The sequence below is a fragment of the Myiozetetes cayanensis genome, unplaced genomic scaffold (genome assembly GCF_022539395.1).
Source record: "Myiozetetes cayanensis isolate MyiCay16 unplaced genomic scaffold, myiCay2020 scf23, whole genome shotgun sequence".
Lineage (NCBI taxonomy): Eukaryota > Metazoa > Chordata > Aves > Passeriformes > Tyrannidae > Myiozetetes > Myiozetetes cayanensis.
This window is the reverse complement of record NW_026087445.1, coordinates 8,197,382-8,214,996: the sequence shown is the minus strand read 5'-3', so window position 1 is coordinate 8,214,996 and position 17,615 is coordinate 8,197,382. Positions and strand designations below refer to the sequence as shown.

The 17,615-nt window shown below is 49.3% G+C and overlaps 2 protein-coding genes across 4 annotated transcripts; both read right to left on the bottom strand.

Annotated features, from left to right (window-relative positions):
- Positions 1-103: 103 nt before the first annotated feature.
- Positions 104-14,144, bottom strand: SNAPC4 (small nuclear RNA activating complex polypeptide 4). 3 transcript variants are annotated; one of them, XM_050319967.1, is made up of 23 exons: positions 14,062-14,144; positions 12,674-12,729; positions 12,310-12,468; positions 11,857-11,985; positions 11,631-11,709; positions 11,094-11,175; positions 10,472-10,576; positions 9,918-9,990; positions 9,499-9,663; positions 9,140-9,287; positions 8,698-8,804; positions 8,345-8,439; positions 8,000-8,094; positions 7,657-7,742; positions 6,573-6,986; positions 5,594-5,683; positions 5,205-5,448; positions 5,024-5,094; positions 4,606-4,704; positions 4,368-4,395; positions 1,866-3,928; positions 1,100-1,218; positions 104-614 (listed from the first exon to the last, which is right to left on the bottom strand). In XM_050319967.1, the coding sequence occupies exons 2-23, from the start codon at positions 12,674-12,676 to the stop codon at positions 575-577; spliced, it is 4,494 nt and encodes a 1,497-aa protein (XP_050175924.1). In that variant the 5' UTR covers positions 12,677-12,729; positions 14,062-14,144; the 3' UTR covers positions 104-574. The 3 variants fall into 3 exon arrangements, with proteins under 3 accessions (XP_050175924.1, XP_050175923.1, XP_050175922.1); XM_050319966.1 differs by lacking the exon at positions 14,062-14,144 and adding an exon at positions 13,406-13,853 and having other exon boundaries at positions 1,091-1,218; XM_050319965.1 differs by lacking the exon at positions 14,062-14,144 and adding an exon at positions 13,406-13,853.
- ENTR1 (endosome associated trafficking regulator 1) lies at positions 13,989-17,528 on the bottom strand. Its single transcript, XM_050319977.1, has 7 exons — positions 17,405-17,528; positions 17,085-17,327; positions 16,566-16,638; positions 15,838-15,949; positions 15,223-15,285; positions 14,497-14,633; positions 13,989-14,151 (listed from the first exon to the last, which is right to left on the bottom strand). The coding sequence occupies exons 2-7, from the start codon at positions 17,236-17,238 to the stop codon at positions 14,058-14,060; spliced, it is 633 nt and encodes a 210-aa protein (XP_050175934.1). The 5' UTR covers positions 17,239-17,327; positions 17,405-17,528; the 3' UTR covers positions 13,989-14,057.
- Positions 17,529-17,615: the final 87 nt, after the last annotated feature.

The following is a 17,615-nucleotide window of genomic DNA, read 5'->3' as shown; positions in this document are numbered from 1 at the left end:
ATGCAGCTTGCAAACTTCATTTTTCTCATTAGCAATCACACTCATGCACACGTTATTAAAAGCACTATTTACCAGGGGAAAAAAACCACACAGAACGCAGCAGTAATTTTTAAGTGAGAAAAATAAAACATCTGTATTTCAACAAATACTTAAGACTCATTTTGATACAAAATTAATCTGCTGCTTATTCAGCAGCGTTCAGCCAGTTAGCAAGCAAAGCCACTGTCACAGCACTAAAAAACACCCCATTGACAACATATTCTGAACATGGATAAACATTCACATAAATAGGGGCTGAACAAAAAGGAAATAAATAACCACCATTGCTGGTCCCCCCAGATCTCCAGCACCTTCTCCCCCAGCATCTCTGGCAGGTGTGAGTTTGAAAGAGCAGAACTGGTCCATGCCTGAAAGATTTCCCTCCAGTCATTTTCTTTCATTTTTTTGCACCTTTCCTACAAGATGCAGATTTTGTTGGGTGATGGGAAAACCAGTCCAGCCATTTTCCTCTTCCCCAGGTCCATCCAGTTGGCGTGTTGGAAGTGGTAAAAGTGAACAGTGCAAAGAGTACCTCCTACTGCCATGCAGGAAGGCAGAGCTCATTCCAGTGACCTCTGTAACAAAGCACAAACAGCTCCCATCAGTCACAGCATTTTTAGGGGGAAGTTGCCCTTCTGGAGTTTCTAAAACGAATTTGAAAGATAAAAAAAAAAACTCGAGCAGTGTCATCTGCCAACCATGAGAAGCAAACACTGCCCGTGTTCATTCCATCTGTGGCACCAAAACCTCAACAGGTACTAAGGACATCACACACTTGTACCCTGCAGAAGCTGGCCTGTTGTCAGTGTAGGGAAACGAAGCCATTAAGGGGAAATAAACCCCTCAAAACCCCACACTGTTGTTCAAAGGTGACATGTTAAACTCCCCCAAACAGATTATCAGCCTTAGGCTGTGATTAGTGGTGACTGCAGAACTCTGTGTCCTCGGGGAACAAGAGCAGAGAGAATTTCAGCCCTTTCCTGGGGTTGTGATTCATTGTCTGAGCTGAACCACACAGGCACAAAATGCAAGTCTCTGAGTAGCTACTAACACATCTCACATCCTCCTCTTCCTCTTCCTGCAGCGGGCACTTCTCCTGATTGGGGCAGCACTGGCATCAGCCACAGCAGTGCAGGAGTCCAGGGCAGACTGGGCAGTGCCCTCTTCAGCCCCCAGGCCCTGCAACGTAAGCAGGAGATGATCAGCACCACGAGAGTGAGCAGAACTGCAAATAACCCCTCCAGCCATCGTTTTATTTTATGGAGCTCAGCAAGATTTCCAAAATAATCTTCCACTTACCTTCAAAAATAAGCATGGGACATTCTGTTACCAGTGTCAGACAAAGCACAAAACATTCCTGAGTTTTCAGAGCAAGACCTTTGGCCAACACTGACCTTTCCCCCTGTTCCTGTTCCCAGAGCAGAGCAATTCCTGCTGTTGTTTCTGTCTGGGCACAACTGCCCATTACAGAGGTTGGGGCACAACCTTTTGTTAGAGGTTGGGTGCCTGCCACGAGTGATGCTTTGGCTCTCACTGCTGGAGCCAAGACAGTGCCCCAGACAGCACAGGTCACACCAGCTTCTGATTGCTCATAAAACACAGCCCCTACCACAACCTTTCCCCTGAAAACTGCCAGGAAAACAACCTGACAGAAGAAAGGTTGGCAGTGAAAACCTGCTTTTTGTTTTATCAGCTGTGATACCACGTTTACTCAAAAGGACCACATTTCTTCTACACTTAAAAACAGTGGGGGATTCTCCCTGGGTTCCAGTGCAATATTTAGCTGGGAGCAACTTTCTGCTTTTAGCTCCTGGCATTTGTTTTACCTGATTCAGTAAATCAGCGTCTTTGTCTCCAGGCTCATCCCCAGCTCTCCAATCCAACTGCACTCCCGTTAATTCATTCCCACAACTCTCTTCCTCAGACACTTCCTTCTCACTCTGCCACTCCTCTTCATCACTCTCCTCATGTTGCTTCCTGCTGGCTGACAGAGTTGTTGTCACTTTTGGAGGAGGCAGAGTTGCCAGGACAGCTGGGAGTGTGAATGCTGCCAGGAATCTGGCTTTCAGCAGGAGGTAAGCAGGGTTATCACCCAGTTTCTGCTGCACCAGTTCTCCGATAGCACGGAAAACATCCCGAGTGCCTCCATCCTCAGTGGCATCAGGGGGCAGGAGACTCGATGCCTGCTCCTCCAGAGCTGCTTTCTGCAGGAGCAGCTTCGAGAGGGTTTTTATGTTGCACAGAAAAGGTGGCAAATAAGGCAGCCTGGTTTGCAGCGAGGGGACCTGGACACCTTTTTTCCCACTCAGCCACTCCCTCACCAGCCCCTCATCTTCCAGAGAAACCAGGCTGAAGTCAAGGAGATTCCTCTCTGCACTGGAAGTGCTTGGCTGGGGGGGAACATCCTCAGGTTTGGAGGCAATGGGTCTGTTCTTCAGGGCTTGGGCAGCAAAGCCACCCGAGCTCGCTGGGGCACTGCCGTGAGGAGCTGGATCTCCTGGCTGGAGCACAATCCCTTGTGTGATGATCTCTGTGCTTGCTGGAGCGGAGTCAGGGCTCTTTCCCGAGCTGGTGAGGCTGGGCACACCTTGGGGATCAGCCCCCTGAGTGTCTGCAGGGAGTTGTGTCTGGGGCAGCCCAACGGCACCCAGGGCTGGGGTGTCAGGGGAAGGGGCAGTCTGAGCTGCAGGGGAGTCAGAAGCCTTGGAGAAGCCATTGGAACAGGCAGGTGTTGCAGAAGAAACGCTGGATGAGGTGCATCCAGCACTCACTGAGGTCCCAGGTAAGAGGATTGTGGAATGTTCAGCTGCCTTTCCCAAAGGAACTCCTGCTCCCTGGGAACTCGGCCCTTTCGTCTCTGCACTGCTGGGGTGAGGGGGATTCGCTCCAGCTGCCACAGGAGTCGCTCCCAAACCAGAGACACTGCCATTGGAAGTCCCAGCTGTCTGGCACTGACTTCTCCCTGGAGCAGCTGGTGTTGCTTGGGGAACACCCACCACAGCCTGCACAGCGGTGGGGAGCAGAGCCTGGGGGGTCACCACCCACGTGAAGGGCAGGATGCTGCTGGGAATCACGGCAGATCCAGCCTGGGGAGTGACAAGAGCAGGCAGGAGGCTGACTGGCCTGTGTTTTGGCCTGTTACTGTTTGGCTCACAGGGGACTGGTGTGGAAAGGGGCAGTTTGTTGGTGCCAGGCTCCAGGCCAACAGGCACCACTGTGATCCGGCCTGGCACAAAAGCCTGGCTTTGCAGCACGACTGAGGCTGAGCTACTGGCTCTGACCTGACCATTGCACCCTCCCTGATCTGGGGCCTTCTCTGCTGCAGCTGGATTCGTGCCTGGAAAACCCCTTCCCTCAGGGCTGCTTTCCAAAGCTTTCTCTTTTAGTTCCTTATTGCACTGCAGATCTGTCCCTTGTGAGCAACCAGGGCTTTCCCCCGTTTCTGGCACTGCTGAGGAATGGTTTTCAGGCACGACAGCAGAAGTGGAACCTGCAGCAGAAGCACTTGCTGGCACTGGAGCTGGTGCACCCTGCACTTGGCTATTTGCACACCCAGCTGCTGCAGGTTTGCTCCCTGCTTGTGCAGAAGGAATGATTTGCTGTGGTGGGTGCTGGATTATCAAAGGCCCCGAAACCAGCACCTGTGGGGCCACCAACACCGTCCTCTGCACGGCCTTCTTAGCCTGGGCCTCCCTTAACCTCTTCTCTCTCAGTAATTCTGAGACAGTTTTAGGCTTCTGCCTTTGGCCCTGGGCTGGAGGAGCTGGGGCACTGCTCTCAAAGGCAGCAGCACAAGTTTCTCTTGCTTTTAAGGCAGCAGTTCTCCTGACAGCACTCCTTGGGACGCCCCGCTGGGAGCTCCTCTGAGCACAAGGCTGGGATGAATTGCCTGCAGAGGAGAGGAAATAACATTAAAAGGAACGAACAGTATTTTCAAAAGCCATTCCTCAGCTATTAAATATCAAATACCCTGCACAGGAAGTGCTAATTCCTGTTTGTGAGAATTCCCTCCAGCATTATAGTCCTGATTTAATCAAGGCATGTCCTGACATCCTTCAGGTAACTGTGGTAACAAGCTGGCATCACTGAGCAAGGAATTGTACCAGTCCAGTGCCACTGGTCCCCCAGCCCTCCAGTGTTTTTTCCAGTCCTTACCAAAGAGGAACATGTTTAGCCAATAACAGAGATCCAAGAGTTAGCAAAAATGAGCATGACAGGGCAGTTTTGTTACAAAAGTTCTCCTTTCAGTTAAACTGGTCGTTAATGTAACGGTGATTAATGAAGTGAAAGTTCTTGTATGGAACAAAAATAAATGTTCTGGTAGGTACCTGGAGGAGTCTCCATGTTTTGGGAAGCCTGTAAAAAAAAAACCAAAACATTAAATTATACTTCTGAGATACCTCAAGATCAAAAATCAAACCCACATGTGCCAACATTATTATGCCTCTGAACCAAAACAAACTGGTAACACATGCACAGACAGCACTACTGGCCAAGCAATCAAACAGTGTTTATTTTAGTCAAGACTTCAGTGGGAAAACCTTAGAAACAAACCCTGCCCAGTACCTGCTGAGGCCTTCTTGCATCAGCCTTGAGCAGTTCTAACTCCCTCAGCTTCCTCTCACGAATAATCTTCATACAGCCCTTGGTGTCAATCTGGAAGAGCTGCAAGGGGAGAACTTCATTAACGTTTGATTGGGAACGAAAATGTTCTGTGGGGTCAGTGACAAGACAAGATGGATGGGACATGCTCCACATGCAGGATTCTGGGGACATTTTTGCACTTACAGGAAAAGCCCTGGCAGGATTAGATTTTGGATGCAGGATTTAAGAAATATCATAAGCAAGGCACAAGGCCAGATTAATCCAGTAATAAGATGATTTAAGAAACAAATATAAATCAAGTACTTAAGCCTCAAATACAGAAAAATAAAGATTACCACTGTTTGAAAGCAGGTAATGCTACTGAGACAGTAATACCTACCTGAATGAACAGTGTGAACAGGGGAGTGCTTGTGAGACTGATTGACTTCACCTTCTCTTGAATAGCACCAGCTAGGAAAAAAACCCAACACCAAAATCAGCTGGGAATTCACTTATGAGACGTCAGACAGTAAAGTGTGTTTCACACACAGAAAGCAGCAAGCAGGACGGGTCAGAAGTACCTTTTGTCTGATGAAAAGCCATCTTCCCAGTCTGCAAGGTGCAGGGCAGCAGCACGTTGCCCACCCAAGGGGTCACTGCCATGAGCAGCTTCCTGTCCAGGCTGAGCCTCTTCCAGCGCTCCCTCTCCTGGCGATAAGTTCTGTGTGTCACGTTCTGCAGCCCCTGCAGGTTCTGGCCAGCAGCTGCACTGACTCCAGCTGTTCTGGCTAAAAGGCCAGCAGGAGGTTTTAGCATCTTGAATTGCTGTGCATGAAAAAAAAAATACACAATCAGAGTTCCAATGGTTTGTCCCAGGACAAACTATTCACAAGGCAGTTATGACAAAAAATGACTTTTTTCCTGGCAGTGCTTATGTCACAAGAGAAGACAAGACAGAAGAGGCACTTACAAATTTCCTCTGAAAGAACGTGTTATTCCTTAATATTCTTCTCACATCCTCCAGGGTAACCCGCAGCACTTGTTTGCCACACTGGGAAGCCTTAACATGAAAGCACACAAGGAAAGATAAAAGGGAGGGTAACTCACAGTGAATTACTTGCACTGAATATGCACAGCAGGTACAAGAGTTTCCAACATTCCTGCTGTTGAAATGAGCCCTGAAGAGCAGACCTTTACCTTGTTTTTTAGTCCTTGTGCATCTTCACAACACCAAACAGTTGTTTCATAAAAGATTTGTGTGAAGTATCTACCAAAACTCACACTGAGGGTCAGAATTTACTGGGTGATTCTCTCTGCATTTTTTGACTGAGCAGCACAAGGGAAGGAACAGCAAGGTGTTTGGAGAAGTCACTGATTCTTCCCTAAACTTCTATTAGTAAAATAATGCTGTATGTGTAACCCAGCAGACTTGTCTGCCCACAGTCCAGGGTACACAGTCAAATTCTGAGCACAAAAGTCAGAACAATTTTGCTTTTGAGACCTTAGATAGTGATTTAGACATTACATATTTGTCTAAGGAATATCTTGCTGCAAAAACATGCTCAGGAGGGTTTTTAGTGCTTCAGCACCTGATCTGGGGTGAAAACCCAGCTCAGAATCAGATAAGGATGTGTAAGTAACTTCATTCTTTTAAAGACACAACTCACTGGACAATTGTGCTTTCTGAAGACCTAACCAGTTTTGTTTGTGTGGCAGGGAGAACACAGCTGTGTTCAAGGTAATGCACAGGGAAGCAGAGCTGGAAATGTCTGTTTAATCCCACGGCTGAGTTTCCAACAGCTCCCTCCGATGGCACAGTGAGAAGGCAGCCGGCAGAGGTGAGAGAAAGATTTTGTCACCTGCTCATCACATCCTCTCCTCACTGCAGCTGCTGCACCTCCCAGTCGTGTCTAAGCTCCCATCCCAGCAAGCCTGGAGTCCCAGCTCACCTTGGCCAGCACTTCTGCTGGATCCCTCACCACGACGTCCGTGGAGTGGGGCCGTGCGATGCCCCTCAGCACAGTGTTCAGCTCTGATGGGTCATCAGCAGCTCTGTCCGTGTCTCCATCACACACTGCCCCTGGAATGCCACTGCCACCGCTCCCTGCATCAGCACTCCCAGGAGAGGAAAGGGCTGAGCTTTGGAATCTTCCTTTGTTTGCCTCCTGCGTGTCTGGCTGTGTTGGGATCCACAGATCAATGCTGGGCAGTGCACACTCCTCCTTGCTGGTCCTGCTTGGCATCTCCTCCTCCTCCTCCTCCTCTGAGCTGTCTGCCAAGTCCAGCTCCACGTCCTCACTGCTGCTCTCTGAAGAGCTGGAAGTCTCCTCCTCGTGCTGCCGTTTTGCTGCCCTGGATCTTTTCTTCTCGGCCAAAAAAAAAGCACAGACAAATTTTTTAGTCGATGTTCACCCTTGGCTTGCAATTCTGTCAAATCAGAAAGTTAAAAGTTTCATAGGGCAGGATCCTACCAGTGGCTTCCACATGGACAGTTCTGATTTGCTTCTGCTGAGATTGACTACAGCAAGTACACGGATTTTGGTTTAGATTCTTGTATGCAAAGAAAAAACTACAAATACAAAGTTCTGTGAAGAACTGGTGCATGTGGAAGCACAAACTAAGTACAGGGCCCCATCCTGACACATTTGGGTGGCCATGGATCCCTCCCTAGAGCAGGTGCTTTGTCAGTGAAAACAGAACCGTCTTCAACATAGTGTTAAACAGCCAGAATTTCTGTAATGCTTGTTATCAAAACTGGCAACTCACGAGGTATGTAGATGAAAACCTAGATATATCCCATCCTTACAGCCATTTCAAGGGAGTAAAGAATTCTGGATAATATACAAACATACAGCATATTAACCTGAGACCTTCAGAACAAAGGCTGCTTTAACACATCAAGAAATTAAACCATGAACACCCACGACAAGAATCAATGTCAATTTTTGTACTGATTTCACAGGACTGTACTTTTAGTTTAGAGAATATGAACTGAAGAGAGGGGACTGAGCCATGGCAGGATTCTCACAGTACCTTAGAGCCAATCATGAGTTTCCACTTGCTCAGGCACTGCGAGCCAGTCCGATGTGGCAGCTCGGCCGCAATTTTACTCCAGTGACCTAAAAGGGATGCAGAGGATGTAAAACATCAACCACTGGTGCCACACACTGAGCACAAAGGCCTTTCAGTGCAGAACACTGTACACATCCTATTCACTTCCTTGTGTAAGAGTTACTGCATGAATGGATCTCAGATCCCCAATACCCACAACACACGGTACAAGGAAGGCTGCAATCAGCAGTACAAAGCAGAGTCTGTATCTTTAATGATGCTTAGTTCTCCAAACCTGTATAGATGAAGCCACAGAAACACCTACCCAGGCCATGCTTTTCAACCAGTTCAATCAGCTGCTCCTCTTCCTCTAAGCTCCACTTGCCTTTCTTTACATCCCAGTGCAATGCTTTTAAGTACCTTCAAAATGAAAAAGCACAGTAAGGAACATTCAATCTTGCTTGTACAGCTCAAATCATCACTGCTGAATAAAACCAGAGCCTTCCTTTTTCCAAAGGGCCCCATCCCTACTCCCTTAGGACTATTTAGATCATAACCACTCCATACAAAGGCCCTTAAGGGGACACTGGTTTAAGCAAATCAAACACTTGTAAAATAAGTTGCATCAGGGGCAATAAACCTGAAGCACTGTCGGGACATTTACACTCACCTGTCTCTGCACTGAGCGTCGCTCCTCCCCGGCACCTCTGTCCTGATCTTATACCAGTCCTTCTCTCCATACTTCTTCACTGCAGCCAACAGCATCTGTGTTCATCAGACAGAGCAAGAGCTGAAATTCTCACCAGTAACATCCCAACAGGCCTGAGACAGCAGCAGTTGTATTGGGGTTGTAAATCTCCCAAGTGTTCAGGAGTTTCTGAGCCCTCTGTAAACTGCCCACCTTGGTCCGTTTTTACACTGCTCTGTGCCACGGCTAAAGCTCAGCTCTACACAGCCTTGCAACACCTCAACACTCTCAACATTCCCACCCTGCAACCCCAGGAAGCAGAGAACAGAGCTTACAGCATCTTCCTCTGGTGTCCAGGGTCCTTTCTTCAGGCTGGGGTCCACGCTCTTTGTCCAGCGGTAGATCAGCTGAGCAGAATCTCTTCCTTCCATGTAATAGGCAACTAGAAACACAAAGGCCTGTTCTGAAATCTCTTGTAAACTATGTTTTTCTTTTCCTTCCACTCTAATGGTGAGGTTTCCAAGCAGTGGTTGCCACAAGCAGCGTTTTAATTTGTGAACAGTGGTACAAAAGAATGGAAAGAGCACGGCACGCACAAAATGTCACTGTTTATAATGGCATTATCCACATTATCCACACGTGATGACCCAACAATCCACCCTGCAGCTACAGAAAGCTAGGAAAGGTTTCAGCTCCCACATGTCTGACAGGTTGAAAACACCAGGTGTCAGACTCAGGTGAATGGAAGGCTTTGTCACTCACTTGTAGGTCACTTACTTTTCTTGTATGGGATGTGGCTTCCCACTCTCATCTCTTGAACCAGCTCTAAAAGCATCTGATCTTCAGCCTTGGTCCATTCCTTCCTTTTCAAATCCTTGTTATAGATTTGATACTTCTGCAAGCACTGGAAAGGTGTCCTGTTTGTCTTTAATACAAGGAAAACAGATACACAGAGAACTGGTTATTTATGAGGAGCGAGAGGGAAAGGCTGAAGTACTGAATGTTTTTTGCAACGTTCTTGGACATTTCTCAGAAAAGCATTAATTACCAGTGGATTAGCATCAACATTGTCTCCTGAAACCTAACATGAGGCACAGCTAAGTGAGATTTAAGTGGTTTGTCACCTCAGACCTTACCCCCAGCTCCTGGGCTATGCTCTGCCAGTCCAGGTAGTTGTGTTTAGCAGCGATTCGCTTCAGCCTCTCTATTTCCTCCTCAGTCCACTCCTTTTTGTTGATGCTTGGATGCTCCCAATTTTCCCAATACTTCTGCAGTTCTTCTGAACTACGTTGTCCATCGAACTGAAAGAAACAACAAAAATCAGTTTTATCTTAAAAAGCTGGGACTGACACCCCTGGACAGACAGGAACATCCCAGATGTCTTATTGCCAGGCTTTCCAGAATTAAACCATCAAATTGAACAATCTGAGATCACTTAACAGTCAACTTGGAGAAATGCATGATGGAAACAGTGGATGCAGACCAGGTCAGGAGATTCTCAAGAGAAGGGACACAGATATCAGAAGCCATAAAACAGATGATCCCCTCAACTTACATGGATGTTTGAGATTTTCTCCCAGTCGTGCTCATCGAATCTGTTTCCTAACAAGTCACTTTCTGGGAGTTGGCTACAGCAGAAGGTACAAAGAGCAAGAAAGAACCATGTTAAATGGTTATTTAAACACTTCATCTTCTTGATCCTGCTTCATCTTTTTCCTCCCACCTGTTCCTGGCTTCCCCAAGAACCGAACACTTGGTTTAGCAGGAGAAACAATTCATGTAATATCCAAATATGCTGCTCTGGACACATTCATGAGCAAAAGCTCAAAGGCACTACACATTTCAGAGCTCTCTGAAACCAAGAGCTATCCAAAGCAGCACCTCTACAATGGGTACAGATACTACATTTTGTGTATCAAGGCCCAAAACACAATTTACAGTAAAGAACTGTGGAGATGAAAGAGCTGCTCTACAGCACTTCATTTTTTACAAGCCGACACAAATAAGCATTTCTCCAAACATCACATCTAGAAGTAGAAGGAGAGAACTCTAAAAGCTAAACTCCAAGAAGAGACCTTTATTTTTCACCAAGAACATAAAAGGACTTACTTAATTGCTTCTATTTCTCGCTCCAATTCTTTGATTTGCTTTTCCAAGGTCTGTTTCTCCGTTTCAGTCTTGACCTTCTCCAGTTTCTGATTCCAATAACTCATCCTGTTCAAAGACATTTTTATCATTAGATAGATGGAATGAGGTCAATGGCATCAGAAGACATTTAACAGAGAATTTCCCCATCAGTACCATTCCTTCCTTCAGTTTATTTCCACACAAAACTGTTGTTCTCCCAGGTTTTCCCACATGGCACACTCACTGTCCTATTTTTGCCCCTTCAATGCAGTCATTGACCCAGAACACATCTCAGATGAACCAGTTTAGTATTTACAGGGGGAACCAATGGTTGTTACAACAGCAATAAAGACTGTACCAGCTCCAGTACAGAAATCTCCCTCTGGACACACCATTGTGACTCACTTCATGTCACAGTTCCAGCTTCAAGCCCTGCAGATTATTTTAACTTCTATCACTGTGTCAATGGGAAGAACTGGATGGCTATAAAATCACCCAGTTAACACAAGAACTCGCTGAAGGAAGGTGGAATCTCCACATCTACCTTCTCCTTCCCTCACAGGTAACATTCCCAGGAGAATGGAGGGGTTTTGTCAGCACTCACTTGAGGAGCTTTGGCTGGAGCAGGCGTTGCAAGCGGTCGCTCACCACTGATTTCTGCAGCAGCGTCTTCTCCCTGCTCTTCCCTGAACCAGACAGTGGAGCAGTCAGACATCAGTGCAGAACCACTGCCAGGAGAGACCCCCCACTGCTTCCAACAGCCCTGGAAACACCCCCCAGGTCTGCAGTGGGAGTTCCCTGCCCACATCACTGATGTCACCAACAGCCCCTCGCTCGGTTTTATCTCCAACAAGAACCTCAGCCAAGATCATCATCAAGGTGTTTGTGACCACCTAGAGCTGGAGGTGCCCACTCTCTACCCTTGCACCACGAGATTTGGAATGCTCACAGGACTTGCTGCATCAAAACAAATGCAAATGAGTCACTAATCACTCAATAAACTACATTTTTTGTGGAGTCAAGTGTGCAATATCTGAAACGCTGATGTTTATCTGCAAATGGCACACATAGACTAACAATTTGAATATTTACATTTGTTACAGCTCTTCCAGAACACTGGACAGCCCACAGAGTTACTCACACTTTGCTGAATGCAGCTGTTCAAAGGATTTTATGCCCTGAGCTGCCTTTTCCTTGGCATCTTCATTGGAAGGAGGGCCCTGGTGAGGATTAGAAGGGTTAGATACACTGGAAGAGTCAGACACACAGAATAATTATTCTTTCTCCTTAGAACTGGAGCATGAACTGCTACAAAAACACAGTTACAGTGCAAATCTATCACTGAAGACACAGTTACAGTTACTTACAATCCCTGTGGTTTTATCCTTAAAGTAAGGCTTCATAAAGTGACCCAAAAACACGTTTGCTGGTAGATTTCTGCCATCTCCTGCCTTGGCTGTTTTTGTGGAACCATCGAGCTCACCCATGATTTCCTTCTGCAAGACAAGAGTTAATTAAACAGTGTCAGTGTCTCCTTCAGACTCCTGATTTCAGAGAGCAGTGGCTGAGCCACCACAAACATCCCAGGCAGGGTTCCAGTTTGCAGCACCAGGCTGGAAATCAGTGCACGTTACAAGTCAGGATTTGGAACTTCCTGACTTTGTACAGTGCAATGCAGATGACTGAAACATTAATTAAATACTAACTTGCCACAACAGGCTAAAATGTAAGATGCAAACCACCCATTTTTGGTAGTAGGAAAGGATGGAAACATCAGTCCAATAAACCACTTGAAAAGACACTCAGTGACAGCTGCTCACCTGCTGCTCCCTGTTCTGTGCAATGAGCAGCTCCACTTCCTCGATCTTTTCCTGGATAACCTCCTGGTACACGTGGTTCATCTGCAGGCACGTTTCTGGATCCTGGGGCAGGCTCTCAATGTCATCATCACTGCTGTCTTCTTCTTCTCTCTCCACTTCCTTGAGGCAAACAAGGCATTTAAGGGGAAAAGGGAAAGAAATGCTTGCTTTAAAGGCAGGTATGTAACATAATTAATTTTCTAATTGAACACCTGTTTGATCCACAGCCATCTCCCTGGGCACAGAGCCAAAGTAGCTGCCTGGATGTCCCTATTTTCTCTTCAATATACAGATAGAAAGATATGTTTAAAGAGAAAACATTTACCATTTCAGCATTAGAATCTTCATCGTCATCATCTTCATCATCTCCTTCATCATCATCTGTTGGACAACACAAATATAAAAGTGCTGACTGTAGTGGGATGAAATGAAAGCCTCAAACCCAAAACTTTTCAATTAAAGCAGACAGAATAAAGCAGCACAGAGAACCCAGACATGACAATCAGTGGCTCTGGATACCGACAACACTGTTGAGTGAAGTTGCACTTAGTTACACTCCACATGTGCAATTTTTCTGTTCTAGAGTAGGAAAAAGGAGGATCTCTGGATAACTAAGGCAGGATACCCACAGCAATAATCCAGCTACATCCTGGCCCTGCACACGGTGGCAAATGAGAGGCTCCAGGGCGAGCAGCCAAGTGAACATTCCAAGCCAAGAGGAACAGAAACTCTGAGAGCACCAACAGCCCCTCAGCAAGCCCTGGGTTTGCACCCAGTGCTACCGACTCCTGACAGAAGTTATTCACACTTGCACCACCAAACAGAGGTGGGTGAAGCCACTACGGGCAGAGATGCTCGAGCTGTTACCGCCTCCCCTTTGCTTTGAAGAACGAACTTCTAGGCGTTGCGGGCGGGCTGTGGGATGGGGCGGCTCACACAGGGTTTGGGATGCCCGTTCAGACGCTGTGGGAGCTCCCAGCCGGCTCCGGGGGTCTCACCACGCGAACACGCCCCACGCCGGTGCCGCCGCTCCCCCGAGCCCCCCCCCAGCCCGTACCGCTGCCGGAGCTGAGGCTGCAGTCGGACACTGCCAGCTCGACGCCGCCCCCGCCGGGCTGCAGGCTGCGCTCCAGCTCCTGGATCTCGCGGCGGATCCTCTCCCGCTCCGCGTCCAGGTCGAGCCCCGGGGGGCTCCGGGGGGCCCCGGCCGGGCCCGGCCCGCGGGACATGGCGGGGCCGCCGCTCCGCGCTGGGGCTGCGCTGGCCCCGCCCCCTCCCCCGCTCCCGACCAATCGCTGCGGGCCTCCGCGTCAGCTGGGCCTCCCCACGTGACGCCGCGCAGCCAATCGCGGCGGGGCTCGGCACACGTGGGGCGGCCCCGGGCCCTGCGGGGACCGAGACCCAGCGGGGGTTTGGTGGGATCGGGAATGGGATCGGGATTGGGATCGGGACCCGACCCACAGCCCCTTCGCCTGCCGCGGCACGGGGAGCCCCAGCCGAACGCCGAGGTGCTGGCGGAGGAGGGGCAGTGCTCCCAGGATGCGCTCCTGTCCCGTCGGGATTTAGCGGTGCGTGGGCTGCGCGGTGCGCAGGGATGGGGACGCCCGTTCTGCGGCTCCGTGCATCGACATGAGGCCGAGTATCAAAAAATTCGCTTTTTAGTAATGGTTACTAAACGAAAGCAAAGTCCTCCGTGGTGTCTGAGTCACTCACTGTCCGTCCTCTGACACCTCGGAAATTCTGTCGATGGATTTCAGGAGATCGGCCACGAGCTGCAGGGATTCTGCTCCGGAGAGGAGCTGCCTGGAATGGGAGAGGCACAGTTACACGGAGGGGGGCAGAGAATCCACGGGCAGTTTTGGTGGGGATTGCCCACAGTGTGACCCATCAAGCAATGCCTTATCAAGATTGGAACCTTCACTTCTTACGGTGAAGTATGAGAGACTTAGAGACTCCCATGTCCCACTTTTTATTTTACCCACACTTGGAGGAAAACCCACTGCAGGGGAATAAGAACATGGAGTAGCTCACCTGGCACACACAACACAAAAACCTGAGATTCAGTGCTAAAAACCCCACTGAGGAGGTTTATTTGTGAGCCCAGGATTTAGCCCAGAGCCTGGGATGGGCTCAGGAGAGGGGTCTCACCTGATGGATGCTCTGGAGCTGGTTGTGACCCTGAGCAGGTGCTGCAGGGCCAGCTCTGCGTTCTGCTTTGCTGCTGCCAGCCCTGCCTGGCCCAGCTGCAGGGCCTCGTTCTCTGCCTTGTAATTCCTCAGCTGGACCTGGGGGGAAACAGGCAAAAACTGGGAGAAACAGCCCCAAAACTCCAGGGGATACCTGACAATGATAATGATCACACAGCAATTGATGTGATGTAATAAATCACCCACACAAAGGTGGTGAGGAGAATAAAAGGATGCAATAAATAGTGACTAAATCCCAACACCAGACTCCCAGAATTATAAGGGTTGGAACAGGCCCCTGGAGATCATCCAGTCAGGCAGGGTCACCCAGAGCAGGTGACAAAGGAACAGGTGGCTTTGGAATGTCTCCAGAGAGGGAGACTCCAGGACCCCCCTAGTCAGCCCATTCCAGGGCTCTGCCACCTTCCACCATGGAAAGAAGCTCTTCCTCATGCTGAGGTGGAACTTGTAGTGTTTTAATTTATGGCCACTGCCCTTCATCCTGTCACTGGGCACCACTGAAAAGTGTGGCACCAATCCAGGTCTTCCCAGCCTCTGACAGAGCAGCACAACTGAACCTGAGAACACCCTCAGAAATCCTGCAATACCCTTTTTAGAGGCTCAAGTCCAATAACACATCCCTGCAGCCCCAGTTCCCCAGCCAGACCCCAGGAATGCTGCTCCATACCTGGAGCAGGGCGTTCTCCTGCCTCAGTTTGGCAACGCTGTTCTCAGCTTTCACAGCCCGCTTCTGAAACACAACAAAGATGATTTACACCACACAGGACACAGCAGCAGCTTGGGCTACACAGGAATGAGCGATTCCAGCACAGGACTTGGAGGGATATGGTTTGTGTTTGCCCATCTCGTGTTCCTAATGCTTTAGGAGGTGGGAACAGCTCCTTCCTCCCCTCCCCATTTCTCCTTTTGGGGATCTGCAGGTGCCACCCAGCACTTCTGGACATAATTTATTCTTTTTTTTCTTGGACAAGAAGAAAAGACACTCAGTATAAATAAGCAAACAGGAAAACCAGGTCATAGTTCACACAGGATGTCTTGTCAGAAGGCTGCAAAAAAAAAAGCAACTTCAGCTGATGAATCCAGAAATTGTATTAAAGCAAAGACCTGCCTTACTCTAGGGAAAGAAAGGAGTTCTGGCCTGGGATGCTGTCTTGTTCCAAGGGAAAAGTTTGAACTCATCAGAGCTGTTTGGGTGAAGCAATCACTGCAGCTTCCCTCCCTCTCCTGGGAAAGGAGGAAAAGTGATGGAATTACAGTTCCAACTGCCAACACCAACACTTACCGTCATCAGCTGGAGATTTTGCTCCACGTGCTGCACCATTGCTTCCAGATCCTGTGCTTCTTTTTCTTCTTTGATTTTGTTTTCCTCAAGCTTTTTCTCAAGCTTCCTCATCCTTAAAAAACACCAAGAGATGACGTACAGTAAGTGCTTGTAACGGTAAATACTTCAGGAAGAAAATGCTAGGGATCAAGGAAGGATGAAGAAACTTATTCTTTTATACAAAAAATTAAATTCTTCCCACAGAGCTCCAAGTTCTAGGCTGAGGCTCAGGGGATTTCTCTGTTCCACATCCATCAGATTCAGAGCTGAATAAAACTGCCACCCTAGCTGGGTCACCAGGTTGTTTAACCTCAGGAAATGCAAGTCTCTCAGGTTGTTCACCAGCAAAAATAAAAGGTATTTTTTTTTGCTTCAAAGGAGAGAGATGAGTATTCATTATTTTGTTAAGCTGAAGCTTCCTGAAATAAATCCTGTCGAGCCCTACCCTTGTTCTCACTCACCACCTGCACTGCACAAAGCACAGACCACACAGACACAGCAGATGTCAGCTGGCTGCTTGCTTTCCAAGACTTTTCCAATAAGAAAACCAGGTTTGCCAATGTTTTCTTTTAATAAACAGCACAGATTTCAACTACCTCCTCCTTCTTTAAGGACACGGACTGTTTCCAGGGAGCCCCTCTTTTAAGCCAATTCCTTGGGTGGTTATTTCCCCCCCCACTGTGTCTTACTTATCTGCTTGGGTTTCAGAGAGAACTTGAGTTTGCTGATCTTGCTTCTCAAAGTGGCATTCTCTTCTTTCAGCTAAAAAAAGAAACATTAGGATTGAGGGTGCAGTTTCACAACACTACAAACACTCCAACACCAAAACATTCAGCTTTAATGCTGGGAATTCTTGCACTTTCTGATACATTCATGCTTAATTTTGCACCCACTTTCCCTCTCTAGAAACCGCTTCACTGACCCCGTGGGGCACAGGAAGGTGGCACTGAGCAACCCGTGCACGATGTGACTAATTAAACGCTGCCAATTCTAAATTAACGTGACCTCCAGGGGCAGGAGCACGAGGAAGTCACCCGGGTCATACCCAGAGCAGAAGGGCAGGGAAGGCGCTGGACCTGGCTCATGGTGAAAAGCGCTTTTCCAGCCCTGCCTCTCTCCCTCAGCTGCTCTTCAGGCTGGGGCTGTCACATCAGTCCTGCAACCATCTGACAGCCAGCCCGGGCTCGCCGGGGGCGGGCAGTGCTCACCTGCTCGTAGCTGGGCTGCCGAGCCGGGGCACAGCCCGGGCCCGGGGGGGTTCCGGGGGCGGCCACGCAGAGGGAACCGGCGGAGGGCGAGGCGGGTCCGGCGGCAGCGAGGTGGGCCCGCTCGACGGCCAGCGGCTGGTAGCTTTCGCTCCATTCCTCCTCCTCCTCCTCCTCCTCTTCGTCATCCCCCACCTCTACGGGCATTGCGGGCAGCGGGAGCGCGGTGGGCCCGGGCGGCGCCGCCTGCGCAGGGGAGAGCGGGGCTGAGGCGGGCGCTGAGGGGAGGCGGAACCCGGCCGCGCCACCGCCCAGGGCCTTACCTGGGGGGCTGCGCCCGCCCCGCCGCGGGCCTTGGTGCGGACGAACTCTCGGAAGGAGAAGGGGTTGGGCTCGTCCGGGAGCGGCCCCGGCAGCGGCTCCGCCGCCATGGCGGCCCGAGGGCTCCGCGGGGCGGGGCCTCCCGGGCGGGACGGGCCAATCAGCGAGCGAGCGGCGGGGCGGGCCACGCCCCTTTCCCCCTCGCGGCCGCGC

Excerpts from the sequence above, each read along its gene's own strand:
- ENTR1 (XM_050319977.1), bottom strand. The coding sequence starts at position 17,238 with ATGGAGCGAAAGCTACCAGCCGCTGGCCGTCGAGCGGGCCCACCTCGC. Across the intron at positions 15,950-16,565 it reads TCTGAAACCCAAGCAGATAA|GATGAGGAAGCTTGAGAAAA; the intron begins GTAAGACACAGT and ends GTGTTTTTTAAG. Across the intron at positions 15,286-15,837 it reads AAAATCTCCAGCTGATGACG|AAGCGGGCTGTGAAAGCTGA; the intron begins GTAAGTGTTGGT and ends GTTGTGTTTCAG.
- SNAPC4 (XM_050319965.1), bottom strand. The coding sequence starts at position 13,577 with ATGTCCCGCGGGCCGGGCCCGGCCGGGGCCCCCCGGAGCCCCCCGGGG. Across the intron at positions 8,805-9,139 it reads CCACATCCCATACAAGAAAA|TTGCCTATTACATGGAAGGA; the intron begins GTAAGTGACCTA and ends TTGTGTTTCTAG. Across the intron at positions 4,705-5,023 it reads TGTTCACACTGTTCATTCAG|CTCTTCCAGATTGACACCAA; the intron begins GTAGGTATTACT and ends CTCCCCTTGCAG.